This window comes from Lithobates pipiens, unplaced genomic scaffold (assembly GCF_037356315.1).
Source record: "Lithobates pipiens isolate NorthernLeopardFrog02 unplaced genomic scaffold, aLitPip1_a1.2 Scaffold_3, whole genome shotgun sequence".
NCBI lineage: Eukaryota > Metazoa > Chordata > Amphibia > Anura > Ranidae > Lithobates > Lithobates pipiens.
This window is the reverse complement of record NW_027507790.1, coordinates 81,038,522-81,055,978: the sequence shown is the minus strand read 5'-3', so window position 1 is coordinate 81,055,978 and position 17,457 is coordinate 81,038,522. Positions and strand designations below refer to the sequence as shown.

The 17,457-nt window shown below is 46.8% G+C and overlaps 1 protein-coding gene across 6 annotated transcripts in view; it reads left to right on the top strand.

Moving 5' to 3' along the window:
* The window catches only part of MPHOSPH9 (M-phase phosphoprotein 9), a 176,651-nt gene that overhangs the window by 67,671 nt on the left and 91,523 nt on the right, over positions 1–17,457 (top strand). For all 6 annotated transcript variants that reach the window (XM_077461900.1, XM_077461903.1, XM_077461902.1 and 3 more), the window contains one exon: positions 17,313–17,397. In XM_077461900.1, the coding sequence (XP_077318026.1) occupies positions 17,313–17,397 (85 nt within the window). The remainder of the gene's footprint in view (positions 1–17,312; positions 17,398–17,457) is intronic.

The window sequence follows — 17,457 nt, the reverse complement described above, 5'->3', positions numbered from 1 at the left end:
CCCACAGAAAGGGACTATACTTTTTACTCCACACCCCACAAAGTATACTCCCGCATAGATCTTTCCCGCATAGATACTTCCTAGTGCCGCACTCACAATTTCATGCAGTCAGAACCTCCCCCATAGGATCCATTACGTGGTTTGACCATGCGCCAATCTCCTTATCATATGTCCTTACTGACTACCTCACCTTAAGAACTGAATATTGGAGGCTGAATGAAAGTCTCTTACAAGACAAAGATGTCATTTCAGAGGTTACTAGGGAACTTTACTTCAGCACTAACGATGCGGCGGATTGCAACCCCGGCATCGTCTGCGAGGCTCACAAAGCGGGTATCAGAGGTGTGCTTATTAAGCATGGCTTGAGACTTAAAAAATAACGTACTCAACAGCAGAACTCACTGTTAGACGAATTACGACAGCTGGAAGCACAACATGAACAGTCTCCATCCCCCTCCTTAGAGACCGACCTTCTTGTCAGACGATCCCAAATTAACGACTTGTTACAGTTTAAACCTAAATCGTCGATGCAGATTTGTAGAAAAATTTCCTATGAATCGGATGGGGATCCCCCTTTACAAGAAAACTTGCAATAATACTTGCCTGCCTCTCAAATGCCACAATTGTCTGATTCAGCTCAGGAAGCCCTAGAAGTAGGGCTGGGGAAAAAACTTATTTAAATCTTGAATCGAGTTGCGAGGTCAAATCGATTCAAAATTTAAGCAAATCGATTTTTTTGATTTTTATTTTTTCACCAACCCACAGGTCTTGGAGGTGCTGCGGGCAGGAGTTTTTAGGCGAGGCCGTGGCTTCGGCCCAGTCCGCGAGGCTTCTCAGGACTGGCGCGGTTGGTGTCATCAAAAAAAACTCGATTAGAATCGTGAATCGAGTCCTCCTTCTAGGTAGAAAAAAAAAAGACCCCATAACGATTGAAGGAGTTCAGGGTGCGATAGCGGCAAATAAACCTGGGAAAGCCCCTGGCCCTGATGATTTCACCATCTGCTACTATAAAACCTTTATACCAGCTTTGAGCACATATATGGTTAAATTATTTAATGAAGTAGGCCCTGAATCACCTTTTGCAAGTAAAATCATTGCAGGCTCACATTGCGAGTATACCAAAGGAAGGTAAAGACCCAACCTCCTGTGGAAACTACAGACCAATATCCCTGCTTAAGATCAACATTAAGCTGTTCACCAAGATACTTGCGAATAGGATTCAATATCTATCTCACCTAATTCACTTAGATCAAGTAGAGTTCGTACCCACGAGAGATGCAAGGGAGAACACCATCAAGGTACTAAACGCACAGTGAACAAATCCCGCACCCCATGCATGTTCCTGGGCACAGATGTGGAGAAGGCCTTTGACAGGGTGAACTGGTCCTTCATGCACGCTGTCCTTCAATATGTCGGAATCGGCGCTAATATGTCCCAGTGGATCTCATCAATATACTTAAGACCCACAGCTCGTGTACGAGCTAATGGAGACTTATCGGATCCTTTAGAAATCTCCAATGGGGCGTGTCAGGGGTGCCCACTTTCGCCCCTCATCTTCGCCCTGTCACTGGAACCCTTTCTTTGCTCGGTTTGTAAAAACCCAGATATTAACAGTAGAAAACTTTCAACGTATGGTATCGGCATATGCCGACGACGTATTGCTCTCCCTTGATATCCATCCCAAATCGTTTTAGGGAATTCGATGAATACGGTGCCCTTTCCAACCTTTAAAATTTCTTAAAATCAGAGGCAATGGGCATTAATCTCTCACAGTCACTTAAGGTTCCAACTCCAGTCGAACTTTAAGTTGAAATGGAACAACACGGTATTGACATATTTGGGCACAATTATTCCAGTCCACATATCAAAGGTATTTGAACTAAATTTCCCAAGGCTGTCTTTCAGGACAGCCACCATAGAGAGACCTCGGCTCCTCCCCTTCTAGGAAACTCCACCTTCCAACACAGATTTAAGCCTCAACCTCCCCTCAGCCACTCAGTTATGGTGTTTCCTCCGGAGGGGAGACACCGCATGGGAGCCGAAGCTAGTCAGCTGGGAGGCTGAGGCTTTTTCTTTTACCTGGGGGAGACGAGGGGTCTCTATGGTGGTCCCGGGTGGTCGGTCGGAGGTCAGGATGGCCGATCGGATCCCTGGGGAAGGTGGAGGTCTGGGGAGGGCCGTTTGTTGGCGCCTAGCGTGGCGTGACAGGAGGAGGCTATGTTGCCCCTTGTGCAGGCGGCGATGGAGCGGTATGACGGGCGACGTAATTTCCAGCGGGGGCGGGCTTCCTTGTTCCTGTACACTTGTCTTCCGGTTCCAGATCTGGTAAATTCAAAGGGACGACGCTTTCTGGCTGGTAAGGTCTTCCTTTTCACCCTGTGCAGACAGCAGCTAGGAGACAGGACTGTGACCACTAGTGCCTGGCATGTCAGAAGCAGAGGCTTCAAGAACTGGCCCAGGAGACAGCAGCACCAGCCACTCTAAGGTAAGGTGAACCCTGGGGTGGTGTTCCCTTCCTATTGTATCGGTAGCTCCACCGGTGTATTCCCTCCCTGGTTCTCGGGGGGGGGGGGGGTGCTTCTGAGACCCTGGTGCCTGGTGGTGGTTGGTCCTGGGGGGGGGGGGGGGCACTCCTGGTGGTCCTCTGGTCAGTGCTGGTGCTTATTACTCCTTTTGTCTGCTTTTATTTTTCATAAAGCCACCAGCAAATCGCCCCATGGGTCTAAGAAGAGGTGTCCTTCTATGGGGGAGTCTTGGTCTAAAGCACTTTGTAGGGAGTGTATAGAGGGGCTGGTGAGGGAGCAGACAGCAGAGCAGGGTGTGGACCTTGCGGCGTCAGTAAGGGAACTCTCTAGCACCTTTTAGGTCATTTAAGGAGTTATTCTCCAGTTTTCAGTTACCCCAGAGTAACCTTCCACCAGCACAGCAGAGTGGTCTACCTATCCCTGAGGTTATGGTCCCGTGGGGGATAAGCCAGAGGGCTCCAGGGATGAAGATGACGCGGATAGTGCCATCTCAGACTCCCAGGGGGAGTCAGATGAGGATACTGTGGATGGGGAATCCAAAAGGTCCTCTCTTTTTTTTTTATAAGCTTTCTCTTGAAGTGGAGGATCTCTTAGGAGCCATTCTCACCACTTTAGGCATTCAAGAGGAAAGAAAGACCTTCTCCCTGCATGATCAAATGTACAGGGGCTTGGGGGAAGAGAAGAAGAGGGTGTTCCTAGTTCACGAGGTCCTGGTGGATGCCATCAAGAAAGAATGGCAGGATCCAGAGAGGAAACCTTTTTTTCTCAAGAGCCTTGAAACAAAGGTTTTCCATTTTCAGAGGAGGAGTCTCTGGTGTGGAACAAGTTGCCTAGGTTAGATCCGGCATTTTCCCAAGTGTCCAGGCATACAGATCTGGCCTTTGAGGACATGGGGGTTCTGTCAGATCCCGTGGATAGAAGGATGGATTCACTTTTAAAGAAGGCTTGGGACTCTGGTCAGGGGAACCTGAAACCAGGCATGGCGGCCACTGTGGTTGCCAGGAAGATGAAATACTGGCTTACTCAGATCAAAGCCCATATAGAAGCAGGAACAGCAAAGGAGACTATCCTCTCTTCCTTTCCCATGTTACTCAAGGGAGTGGCTTATATTGCAGATGCTTCGGCAGAATGTGTCTGCATGTCTGCAAGATCCACGGCCCTGACTAATTGAGCCAGGAGAGCCTTAAGGCTGAAAAAATGGCAGGGGGATAGTGCGTCCATAACTTAAACTTTGTGGGAAACCTCTCACGGGTGATCTATTATTTGGACCTGGGCTGGAGGCTGTGCTAGATCGGACAGCCGATAAGAAGAAAGCCTTCCCCATTAAGAGAAAATATGGAGTTCAGGCTAAAAGAGGCTCAACTTCAAAAGAAGGTGGAGACTCCAAAAGCTGAGAAACAGAAAAAGTCCTGGGGACTGAAGGGTAAGGGCCATGGGGGGGGGGGGGCAATTTTTTGCCCCCCTAAACAGCCCAAAAAGAGCCAATGACAGGATCACGGTAGGAGGAAGGTTGGGGGCTTTCCTCCCACAGTGGGAAAGGATCACCTCCAATCAGTTCGTGCTGGGGATTATAAGGAGAGGTTATCGGTTGGAGTTCTCGGATCCCCCCCCACTCAGGCTTCTGGTCACAGAGTTGCCGAAATGTGCGGAACAGTCATGTGCTCTGCTGTCCTCACTGCAGGAGCTAGAACAGCAGGAGGTGGTGGCAAGGGTGCCAGTGGGCGAGAGAGGCAAAGGATTTTATTCCCACATCTTTGTAGTCCGCAAGCCTTCGGGAAAATTCAAGCTGATCCTGAATTTAAAGCCTCTGAGTCTGTCACATACAGGAGATTCCGGATGGATTTGATGTATTTGGTGAAGGAACTGCTTCCACCAAACTGCTTCATGGCATTAATAGAATTGAAAGATGCATATCTGCACATTCCCATCGCAGAAAGCCATCAAAATTTCTCAGGCTGGCAGTAAGAACAGCGGAAGAGGTTCATCATCTCCAATTCAGGGCCCTTCCTTTTGGTCTGTCCTCCTTTTCATCCTCTGCAACTGTTCATTTTGAGGATCTGGGACCACAGCCAGGGTTCATTGGATTTGCTGGTTTCAGTTCCTCCTCAGGTCCAGAGATCCCTCTGGTGGTGGAGAAAGAAGGTAAACCTGTCGCAGGGCCTGGAGTGGGTCCTCCCGGTATCCAGGACCATAACAACAGATGCGAGCGGTTCAGGTTGGGGAGCTCATCTGTGCACTCGGGTGGTGCAGGGTTCCTGGGGGAAGATGGAGGTAGTGGGGTCCTCGAACTGGAGGGAGTTGAGAGCGGTAGATCTGGCTCTCAAAGCCTTTCAGGAAGAACTTAGGGGGCAACACGTGAGGATTCCTTCAGACAATTCCTCGGTGGTGGCCTATGTCAACAAACGGGGGCACCAGGAGCGGAACGCTTTGGGTTATGTCAGAATCAATCCTCAAATGGGCCGAGGCCAATGTTCTGTCTCTTTTGGCAATTAATTTGAAGGGAGAACAGAATCAAATAGCGGACTTCCTCAGCAGAAAGACTCTGAGGAAGGGCAGCTGGGTATTGAGGCATGAGGTCTTCGAGATGATCACCAGAAGGTGGTTGGTCCCATCAATAGATCTGTTTGCCTCAAGGTAAGCACAAAAGCACGTTTTTTCTTTTTTCTTTTCCCTAAACAGGTGGGACGGGGCGTTAGGAGTAGATGCCTTGGCTCAGAGTTGGGAGTTCTCCAGGTGTTATGCCTTCCCCCCTCCAGTGTTGAGAAAATTTCAGGTGGAGAACATCCTGATTGCCCCGCACTGGCCCAGGAGGCCATGGTTCTCCGTTCTGAAGGGCTTGGCCGTAGAACCTCCCTGGATTCTCCCGGTCCAGGGGGATCTCCTGTTCCAGGGACCAGTAGTCTGTCCTCAGGTAGATCGGTGGAACCTCGCTGCCTGGCTTCTGAGGAAGAGTTAGTAAAGGAAAAAGGGTTCTCGGGTCGCTTGGTAGCCACCCTTTTAAATTGTAGAAAGAAGGAATGTAGGCCATTTACTGGAAGGCATGGAAGGGTTTTAATAGTTGGTTCTTGGAGAGCTCCTTTTGATGTACACAGCTCCATAGCAGTGTTAGAGTTTCTGCAGGCAGGAGCAGATAAAGGCTTAACGCTTAGTACCCTGAAAGGGCAGGTGTCCGCTTTAAGCGTCTTCCTAGAAAAACAACTGGCTTTTGGACCATGGATAAGTAGGTTTTTCGAGGCTTTGAGTAGACAAAGGCCTGTCAGTCTCTCCGTTCCCGGTGTGGGATCTTTCTTTAGTTTTGTAGGCGCTCACAGGGGAGCCCTTCGAGCTGATGGAAGCCTGCACGTTGAAAGTGATCACCCTCAAAACTGTGTTTTTGGTAGCGATCACTACGGCTAAGAGAGTGAGTGAACTCAAAGCTCTCTGTGAGACCTCCTTTTTTTTTTTTTTTTTCAGGTTTTTCCGGACCGTGTAATTATTAAAACGGATCCGGCTTTTTGCCAAAAGTAGCCTCTGAATTTCACAGGGTTCAGGAGATTGTGTTACCCACCTTTTGTTCAAATCCTGTGAGGGAACAGGAATGTATTTTTCATAGTTTGGACGTTAGGAGGTGCGTCCTACAATATTTAGACTGTACAAGTCAGTTCAGGAAGTCTGACTCCTTTTTTGTTTTATTCTCAGGGTCCAAGAAGGGATCCAGCGCATCCAGGCGGACAATTGCCAGATGGCTGAGGATGGCAATTAGTCAGGCGTCTGTGATGGGGGGGGGAGTGGAACCTCCAGTGGGTATTAAGGCACACTCAACTAGGTTGGTGGCAACTTCGCAGGCTGAGTGGGCTGGTGCTTCACCAGAGCAGAAATTCTAGGGCTGCAACGTGGTCCAGCTTCTCTACATTTGTGAAGCACTACAGATTGGATCTGCTGTCTGCTACGGACCAAGCTTTTGGTCGTAAGGTGCTGCAGGAATTTGTCCCACCCTGAGGTAAGGCATTCGCTTATCCTCTCTATGGTGGCTGTCCTGAAAGACGGCCTTAGGAAAAATGGAGTTGCTTACCGGTTTCCAGGAGTCTTTCAGGATAGCACCGATACCCACCCAGATGGGAGCTTTTTTGTTGAGTCCATCGCATGAGACCGTCAGGTAAGACTTGATGTTTGTTTTGACGTGTTCTTGTGTCTCCCCTGTAGGCCGGAGGTACTCGCGGAGAACTGAGGGGAGGTTGAGGCTTAAATCTGTGTTGATAGCCGTCTTTTTCTAGAAGGGGAGGAGCCGGGGTCTCTCTATGGTGGCTGTCCTGAAAGACTCCTGGAAAAGGATGTTACTGGTAAGTAACTCAATTCCCCCCCCCCCCCCCGCTACTTACAAAGATTCGGACGCTTCTCAAAAACTGGAACTGCAGTTTACACTCGTGTTTCGGCCGCTGCAATATTCTTAAAATGAGTATACTTCATACATTTCTATACCTCCTACAGGCTTTACCCGTCCACTTCCCATCTAATTATTTTCAACAAACATAAAAGGTATTTTTTGAATTTACATGGGCCCACAAAAACCCCTGATTGAAGAGATCCCAGCTCACGTTGCCAAATCAATATGGGGGATTGGCAGTACCAGATGTACACAAGTACAAGTACTTGGTGTAGACATGGGTCCCTCAAGCTGTGGATTCAGCTTGAACAAGATCAGAGCCCTATTCCTTTTGAATAGAGCTCCATGGTATGATTTCTTACCTAATATGGTAAAGTCACAACCGCTACTTGGCCAGACTGCAAAGGTGTGCTCAAAAAAGGGTCCCTCTCATCCGAGACTTCGCCACTCTTCCCGATTTTTGGGGAATCCATGTTTTTCGCCGGGCTATCGGGATGAACCCTTTAAACACCTACTAGTTTCAGGTCACATGCAGGCCTCACACTTCCTAACACAGGGAAAATGGCCCTTGTTGCAAGACCTCATAGATCCATTTGGGTAATTTCGCCTGAAGTTTTGGAACGCTTTCTAACTCGCCCACTTCCTTAGGCGCCCCCCCACAAGCAATTTCAATCAGGATTCAGGAGGAAATATGTTCAACTGAAGGGGCATTACCACACATACGCTCTCGAGTATGTATAATCTTCTGATCACTCCCTCAGACTCCCACTCCCTAAGCTGCATTGCTGACTGGGAACGAGACTTGAACCGTACATTTAGGCCACAACGAAAACAACGCATCCTCCATTTCACATACAAATCGTCAATCTGCAGGAAACCAATTTTAACTAGTTGCTGACCGCCGGCTGTCAAATGACGGCCAGGCAGCGCAGCTATTGTGGTGGGAGGCCGTCGTATGACGGCCTCCCATTTAAACAGGGAATGCACGCGATCGTGCGCGCGCAAACCTGTTTCTTCGGTGGCGGCGTGTCACGGAGACACCGCTCGCCACCGAAGGGGTGAACAGCCATTGGTTATGGCTGTTTACCACGTGATCGGCCGTGATGAAGTCACGGCCGATCACAGATGGTCACACCCCGACTGTGCACGGCGCATGCGCGCGATCGTGAGCGTGCTGCGCGTGCACGTCGGTGGCGGCGTGTTCCCCAGGAACACTGCTGGTCACCGACGCTGGTAAACAGCCATTGGCCGGCTGTTTACCCACGTGATCGGCTGTGATCTAGAGGTCGGCCGATATATCGGCTGATATTTGCCGTTTTTTAAATAATCGGCATCGGCCGATTGTGCTGATAAAAAGCCGATTTAGAACTACAGTGGGACTTTGAAATGACTTCTGTAATAGAAGTCAGTGTAAGTTGCCTGAGTCGTCATAGAAACGTCTTCCTCCTCTCTGGGCAGGCTGCCAAGAAAAGAACAGAAAGATACAATGTTTAGACTTGAATGAATGAAGTCATCTCTGTGTGTAGAAGTTCTCAGTTTAACCATTTAAAGACTAAATCTTTTCTGACACTTGTTGCTTACAAGTAAAAATCCTGTATTTTCTGCCAGAAAATGACTTGGACCCCCCCAAAAATTATATATATTTTTTTAGCAGAGATCCTAGGGAATAAAATAGCAGTTGTTGCAATATTTTATGTCACACAGCATTTGCACAGAGGTCTTTCAAATGCATTTTTTGGGGAAAAAAATACACAATTTAAAAAATAAAATAAAAACAGTAAAGTTAGCCCATTTTTTTTTTTCGTCCAAAAGTTTTGACTACCTGTTTTTATTTAATATATAGTTTTTTTTTTTATTTTTTTTTTATCTAAATCATACATACAAGTAAACTGATTGGAGGTTTGTTTTGTTTAATAAATGTTTAAATGTAAGAAATTTTCTGTATCACTTATGAAGACTGCTTTCACACTGGATCGGGCAGGCGTTGATGGTAAAACGCAAGTTTTAGCGGCTCTTTACCATCATTTTAGCGGTGCTATTTGGCTGCTAGTGGGGCACATATAACCCAGCTAGCGGCCAAGGAAGAGGTTAAATGCACCCATGAAGCACTGCTGCCAAATCGCATTGCATGCGCTTCGGCAGTGGTGCCCATTCATATCAATGGGCAGGAGTGGTGGAGGAGCGGTACACACCACTCCAAACGTGCTGCTCGCAGGACTTTTTTTTTAAGATCCTGCCAGCGCATCGCCTCCGTGTGAAAGCACTCTGTCTTTCACACAGACTGCAGGGGAGCCATTTTGCAGGCACTTTACAGGCGCTATTTTTAGCCCAAAAGCGCCTGAAAAACGCCCCAGTGGGAAAGGTGTGTTAGATCAAGGGGGATTAAAAAAAAAAATAATAAAAAAAAGGAAAAAAAATAAATAAAATTAAAATCGGCCTAACATATCGGCCCAAAAAAATCGGCATCATATATCTGCTATCGGCCGCCATGATTTCTAAATATCGGCATCGGCCAGAGAAAAACCCATATCGGTCGACCTCTACTGTGATCCTTTCACAGCCGATCACTAAAATGTAAACAAACCGCGGTAACGAGATGTTACTGGGTTCTCCTCCTCACACACCGATCGTGTGTGAGGAGGAGATTGCGGTAACATCTCGTTACCACTTACAGTACACATCAAGCACACTGATTCCCCCCCCCAATAAAGAGGACCTGTCACCACCCCTCATAGTACCCGTGAATCACAGTACCTGTCACAGTCCATCAGAGTATTTGAGTACCTGTCACGGCCCATCAGAGTACCCGAGTACCTGTCACGGCCCATCAGAGTACCCGAGTACCTATTTGCAGCCCATGTCTTATAAATTGACAATTTTGTGTAAAAAAAAAAAAAAAAAATGTTTAAATTTTTTTCCACATATTCCAAAAACTTCTGGAAAAAAATTAACCATTCAAAAGACTCATTATGCCTCACAGATTATACATTGGGGTGTTTGCTTGCCAAAATGGGGTCATTTTATGGGCAATTCCATTGTCCTGGTACTCCAGGGCCTTCAAAAGTGTAATAGGTGGTTGAGAAATGAGATGCGTCATTTTTGCTCGTAGAACGTCTGAAGGTACTACATCAATGTTGGTGCTCTGTATGTGGCCAGGCTGTGTAAAAGTCTCACACATGTGGTATGGCCGTACTTGGGAAGAGTAGCAGAATGTATTTTGGGGTGTAATTTGTTGTATGCATATGCTGTGTGAGAGAAATAACCTGATAATATGACGATTTTGTAAAAAATAATAATAATAAAAAAAATCTTCATTTTGCAAAGAATTGTGGGAAAAAATGACAACTTAAAAAAGTTCACCATGCTACTTACTTAATACCTTGGAATGTCTACTTTGTAAAAAGGAGTCATTTGGGGGGTATTTGTACTTTCCTGACTTGTTAGAGCCCATTCACACAGGGGCAACACGACTTGTAGGCGACTTGATCAGGCTACTTGGACACGACTTGACAGCGGCGACTTGGGACGACTTCAAAACGACTTGTGATGACTTCAAGCGCGACTTGGGACGACTTACAAGTCGCCCCAGGCCAGGCGACTTTTGCCGCGGCCAAGCAGAGAATGAGCTCAAGGGGAAACTCCACGGCAAATTTCTGAAAAAAATTTGGCGTGGGTTCCCCCTCCGAGAGCATACCAGGCCCTTAGGTCTGGTATGGATTCCAAGGGGAACCCCCTACGCCGAAAAAACGGCGTGGGGGTCCCCCCCAGATCCACACCAGACCCTTATCCGAGCACGCTACCCGGCCGGCTAGGAAAGGGGGTGGGGACGAGCGGGCGGCCCCCCCCTCCTGAGCCGTACCAGGCCGCGTGCCCTCAACATGGGGGGGTGCCTTGGGGGAGGGGGGCGTGCGGCCCCCCCCACCCCAAAGCACCTTGTCCCCATGTTGATGAGGACAAGGGCCTCTTCCCGACAACCCTGGCCGTTGGTTGTCGGGGTCTGCGGGCGGGGGGCTTATCGGAATCCGGGAGCCCCCTTTAATAAGGGGGCCCCCGGATACCGGCCCCCCACCCTATGTGAATGAGTATGGGGTACAATGTACCCCTACCCATTCACCTGTGAAATAAAGTACAATAAAACACACAACACAGAGAAAAAGTATTTTATTGCACAGCCGGGGGTCTTCCGTCTTCGGGGGTCTTCTCGCCGGACTCCTCCGCTATGTGTGTGTAGCTCTTTTGCCAGCGGAGGAGTCCGGCTTTCTTCCTCCCCGCCGCCGGCCTCTTCTCCCGACTTCGGGGGTCTTGTCCCCCTCTTCGGTTCTTCTGCCGGGCCACCGCGCCTGGTCCGGTGGCCCGGTCTTCTGTCGCCGTCTTCCGTTCTTCTGTCGCCGCCTTCGGTTCTTCTGCCGGGCCACCGCGCCTTCTTATAGCTCTTTTACAGGCGGTGGCCCGGTCTTCCGTCGCCGCCGCCTTCCGTTCTTCTCCTTCTTCTTCTCCTGGAGATGTTGACTCGACGAGCTCTCCGGCCACAATGCCAGGGACGCGCTCCGCTGCCTCTTATATAGGGACAATGGGGCGGTGTCACATGGGTTGATGTCACATGGGTTGGTCACATGGGTTGATGTCACATGGTGACCCCGCCCCCTTACCATGTGACATCAACCCATGTGACCAACCCATGTGACATCAACCCATGTGACACCGCCCCATTGTCCCTATATAAGAGGCAGCGGAGCGCGTCCCTGGCATTGTGGCCGGAGAGCTCGTCGAGTCAACATCTCCAGGAGAAGAAGAAGGAGAAGAACGGAAGGCGGCGGCGGCGGCGACGGAAGACCGGGCCACCGCCTGTAAAAGAGCTATAAGAAGGCGCGGTGGCCCGGCAGAAGAACCGAAGGCGGCGACAGAAGAACGGAAGACGGCGACAGAAGACCGGGCCACCGGACCAGGCGCGGTGGCCCGGCAGAAGAACCGAAGAGGGGGACAAGACCCCCGAAGTCGGGAGAAGAGGCCGGCGGCGGGGAGGAAGAAAGCCGGACTCCTCCGCTGGCAAAAGAGCTACACACACATAGCGGAGGAGTCCGGCGAGAAGACCCCCGAAGACGGAAGACCCCCGGCTGTGCAATAAAATACTTTTTCTCTGTGTTGTGTGTTTTATTGTACTTTATTTCACAGGTGAATGGGTAGGGGTACATTGTACCCCATACTCATTCACATAGGGTGGGGGGCCGGTATCCGGGGGCCCCCTTATTAAAGGGGGCTCCCGGATTCCGATAAGCCCCCCGCCCGCAGACCCCGACAACCAACGGCCAGGGTTGTCGGGAAGAGGCCCTTGTCCTCATCAACATGGGGACAAGGTGCTTTGGGGTGGGGGGGCCGCACGCCCCCCCTCCCCCAAGGCACCCCCCCATGTTGAGGGCACGCGGCCTGGTACGGCTCAGGAGGGGGGGGGCCGCCCGCTCGTCCCCACCCCCTTTCCTGGCCGCCCGGGTAGCGTGCTCGGATAAGGGTCTGGTGTGGATCTGGGGGGGACCCCCACGCCGTTTTTTCGGCGTAGGGGGTTCCCCTTGGAATCCATACCAGACCTAAGGGCCTGGTATGCTCTCGGAGGGGGAACCCACGCCAAATTTTTTTCAGAAATTTGCCGTGGAGTTCCCTCTTGAGAGCTGATAATTCTGTCAAAGTCGCCTCCGTATAGACAGAGATCCGACTTGGAGGCGACCTCCATTGAAATCAATGGGTACCGGTCGCCTACAAGTCGGATAGAAGTAGTACAGGAACCTTTTTTGAAGTCGGAGCGACTTCAGTAGTGTGCATTAACACGGCTCTCATTCACTTACATTGATTTTTAAATGTTGTCCGACCTGAGGCGACCTGAGGCGACTAGGGGCGACCTGAAGTCGGATCAGGAGTTGCCCCTGTGTGAATGGGCTCTTAGTGTCTCAAGAAATGAGATACACCTGATGTACTGAAGGCCTGATCAGATGTGATCAATTTTCAGTGATTGGCAACATAGATTGTAGACTCTATAACTTTCACAAAGACCAAATAATATACACTGTGGGTTATTTTTACCAAAGATATGTAGCAGTATAAATTTTGGCCAAAATTTATGAAGAAAAATTACTAATTAGCAAAAATTTATGACGGAAACAAAGAAAAAGGCATTTTTTTTCACAAAATTTACGTTTTTATTTTATTTATAGCACAAAAAATAAAAAGCCCACTAGTGATTAAATACCACTAAAAGAAAGCTCTATTTGTGTGGAAAAAAGGACGCAAGTTTCATATGGATACAGTGTTGGATGACTGAGTAATTGTCATTCAAACTGTGAGAGTGCTGAAAGCTGAAAATTGGTCTGGTCAGGAACAGGGTGTAAGTGCACTGTATTGAGGTGGTTAAAATTTTAACCAGGTGGTATAGAACACCAGCGAGATTAAGCAAAATTTTCCCCGCAAACTTCGGATAAATGCTGGAAATGCCAGGAGGAATGGGGTACACTACTACACGTCTTTTGGACATGCCCTATCATAGCACAATTTTGGTCAGAGGTCAAAAATATATATTTCCTAGAAATTCTCAGATTGGCAAATTCCAGATGACCCTGCCGCCTTCCTCCTCCATGTCTCGACTGCCCCGGTGAAATCCTTAAAAAAATAAATTATTCGTCACCTCCTTGATGCAGCCAAATCTTGCATTCCGCTGAAGTGGAAAACCCCACAATCTCCAACTATTGGGATGTGGCTCAGGAAAGTAGAAATAAATCAATAAATTTGAGGACATAATCCTAACAGCACGGTACCAAGAACGTTACTCCAAGACGTGGTCACTTTAGAACATGTTTGTCTAGTCTGATGAAGGTCACACTTTATTTGGAAGCACAATCCCAGACTAAAATAGCAGTAGTACGGCACTAAGGTTTCGGAGATCTGACACCCCCTCCCCCTTTCCCCTTCATCCCAACTGCTGCCTCCCTCTATCAACTCTACTCTACTCTACTTTCTGCTCTTAGCTTTTTTACCCTGTCTCTCTTTCTTTCGTGCTCTGTGCTTTCACAGTTGCAATTGTTTGTTATTAAGTAAAAATGAGAGGGGAGGATCACATGGGATTGCCGTACTGAACAATGTAACTCCTGCTAGAGCTGGACAAATTGCTGTCTTACCATCCCTTTTTTATTTTTTCTCTTTTGTACTTATTTTTGTATGTTCTGTACACATTGATATGATTATTCCGTGTCTAGGGTCCATGGACCTCTGCCACAGAACCTGTGTAATTAATGTGTTTGGGTTTAAAGGGATGAGGTGGCAACCATAACCAGGACCCTGAATTCACTATATCCGGTCTCCCACAGTACATAGAAATGCAATAATTTTAATAATACTAAATACCTTTTCTCATCAGCAGTATATAGCAGTCTTGTGACTTCTATCAGTGCTTGGACAAAGCTTGTAGGAGGAATTTTCACACTGTGCTGGCTGTCTTATCAGGATCCAGGACTCCTGACCCTCTGTCTGGACAGTACTGATTGGCCCTGTGCTAATTATATGCATTCTCCCAAGAAATAATAATAAAAAAAAAAACCAGTGGTATTTAAATACCACCAAAAGGAAGCTGTATATGTGTGAAAAAAAAATGTCATTCAAAGTGCAACAAAAAGCTGAAAATTGGCCTGGCCAGGAAGGGGTTGAAAGTGCCCGGTATTAAAGTGTTTTTAAATGGATATTATAAAAATAAACCTGTATTAATAAACAATTCTCCAGTAATAAAAACTCAATTCAATGTATCCATAATTTTTATCAAACGTGATCCAATAATACCATAAATGTTCATGATGATACTACTTTCACAAGTGCCTTATATTCTTATACATGAATCTCTGCTGTGTTCTTTCACCTTATGTGCATAACCTTTTACCAGCGCTCCAATATTCTCACTTTATATTCTGACCCAAAGTACATTAGGTCTTATGTGCTTTCCCTTTAGCAGCGTCTCATAAGCCAGGAATGATTTTACTTTAGTCTGTGTGCAGATATCTTTCAATCTGAGTCCATCCTCTGTAATCCGTACGTTTTTTTTTTTTTTTTTTTTTTTTTTTTTTTTTTTTTTTTTTTTAGATTCATGCAAAATTCAAAAAGAAAATTCTATATATGTATAATTTATTTATTTTTAATTTAAAGGTGTGCAACAGATATAATAAATCAGACTTCTCATACATTTAACAGCCAATGTTTCAGGAATTACATCGATCAGGCAGCAAAAATTCTGCAAGGCGTTTGATAAGCAATCACAATGAACATTCATTGTAAAATAAAACAATGAGCACATAGAAATCAACAATTAGTCTAGAGTAGTCAGAGAACCACGACAGGAGCCTCCTAAGGTGACATATCGGGGTCTAATTCAGAATACAAAGAAGGTCTCCCTGACTCTTGGAAGAGACTAATCATTAATGATGGGGAAGCCAAATGTAGAAGTCCATCTGACTTCTTTACTTTTTTGTTTTTGTGGATCCTCATAGGAAAGCACTCATTGAACGCATTAAAAGAGAAGTACAGCCGAAGCTCATTTGGCTGTACCTCTGCTGTGGATCACAGGAATGCCGTTTTGTTTTGCACTCCTGTGACCCGGTTTCAGCTGACAGCAAGCTGAAGCCCCGCTGTTGGCTGACATCAGAGTTGGTCCAGGCTGGAGAATGATCGCAACCATATGGTCGGGATCTGCTCAGGAGCCTGGGCCGGCACCTGGTTCAGCCTTTTAGTGAGCTGCTGCTGAGCAGAGAGCAGGAACTGACAGTCAGTAGCTATCTGCTTAGGGAGCACTGAGGACCCAGCGATTTAGCGATAGGTTTGATCACTCGGTTCTCACTCATAGTCAGCGGTGCACAGATGCAGCATCAGACTGATGCAGCATCCACCTAGGTAAGTATAATACTTCTCTTTTAACTTCCTGAGTCCTTCGCTGCTGGCTTTTGTCCCTCCAATCCCTGGAGGGATTTTCATTGCTTGCAGTCATTTTCAGATGCTTGTGCCATATGCTGTTATCCGCTTCATGGATCTGATGCTGTTATAAATGGCACTGCTTGAGATGCAATCTCTTAAACAAAGAAAGGCAAAACATTTAAGTGGCTGTATGAAACAGACCTTTTAACGACAAGTTACTCTTTTAAATATGTCACCAGAAAAAGACAAAATCGTATAAAATGTTAAAAGATACATAAATGTTCCAGTACCTGTTTAGGACCTAACCTATTTGACATGCATTTAAAACGTATAGACCTAAAACAAAGCATTGCTCTGTAGAACATGGGGACGTAGAAAGCTCTGGTTGTATTTTCCCAAGTTTGTGAATGGGAAATTTGGTGGAACTTTAAAATTTAGCAGAGAAAGTGCATACACACAGTAGTCTTAGCAGTAGAATGCTCAGGAGGTACTGGAAGTTTAGGAAAATCATATACTTTCCTATCAGCAAAAGCTTCATTGTTAAAATATATCTTTTAAGTCCTAACATGCAAAATTGTTTGCATGGCAAAACATTTAGATACCTATGGCTGTCATTGGAGAACTAAAATACAGGGTGTTCTAAAAGCACATTCATTTAGAAATTTCTAACATTCAGCATTAGTAGCCAAAAGGTGTTCTTGTTTTAATTTGCTCTATCCACATTGTTTCATGTGGAACAGCATCTCAACCTTTTCTCAGTTGTGACACTCTAACACTATGCAGAATGTTGTGGGGCCCAGTCTAAAATGTGAAAAAGTAAGTATTTATCAATAGCAACCCCGAGCCTGGGATGATGCACACAACCACCTTGATAAAACTAACTTTGCATCAGAAGCACTCCCTCCCTTCAGAGGCTTCCTCACATTCGAGCCCCCGATGTCAGAGGAGCCCTTCAGATGGGAGGTCCCCGTCTATACCTTAGAATCCCTCACATCATAGAGTCAGCATCTCCCCCCATCACAGACAGTGTCCCCTGTACATGAGAGCACACCATCATATTGGAGTCTCCCAATCACATCAGAATCTCCTCACCACTAAAAAATGTTTTCATCCATCTCTGATCCAGGGTAAACTGGGTCTTATGCTCACACCATCCCAGGGAACGCAATTGGCACCCCAGGGTGCTGCAGGACCCTGCTTGTAAAATAGTGATGTACAAGACTGACAAATTAATTGGTATTGCGCTACAAATTGACTTTGCATTTAAATGAATAAAGTTTAGCTGTTTATGTACAGATAATGGAAAAGATGAGCTTGTACCAAGTCCATAATGCCAAGATGATAAAAATGGGCTGCTAGAATATATTTAACAGATTTCAAAATGTTTGCATTACTAAGGTCATACAAACTCTCAATCCTTGATATTGGTGTAAAGAAGTGATGTAATACAATTGCCCTTCTAACTCCCTACAAATCCTTTTTTGCAGTCTGACAACACAGATATCTCTTCAAACATGTTTTCCATAAACAATCGTGCAGAGAGTGTGAATTCCTTATTTTCTGCAGGATCAGGTAAATATGCCCAGTGTTGTCTACTTTACATTACATTTCAAAATGTCCCCCCCCCCCCCT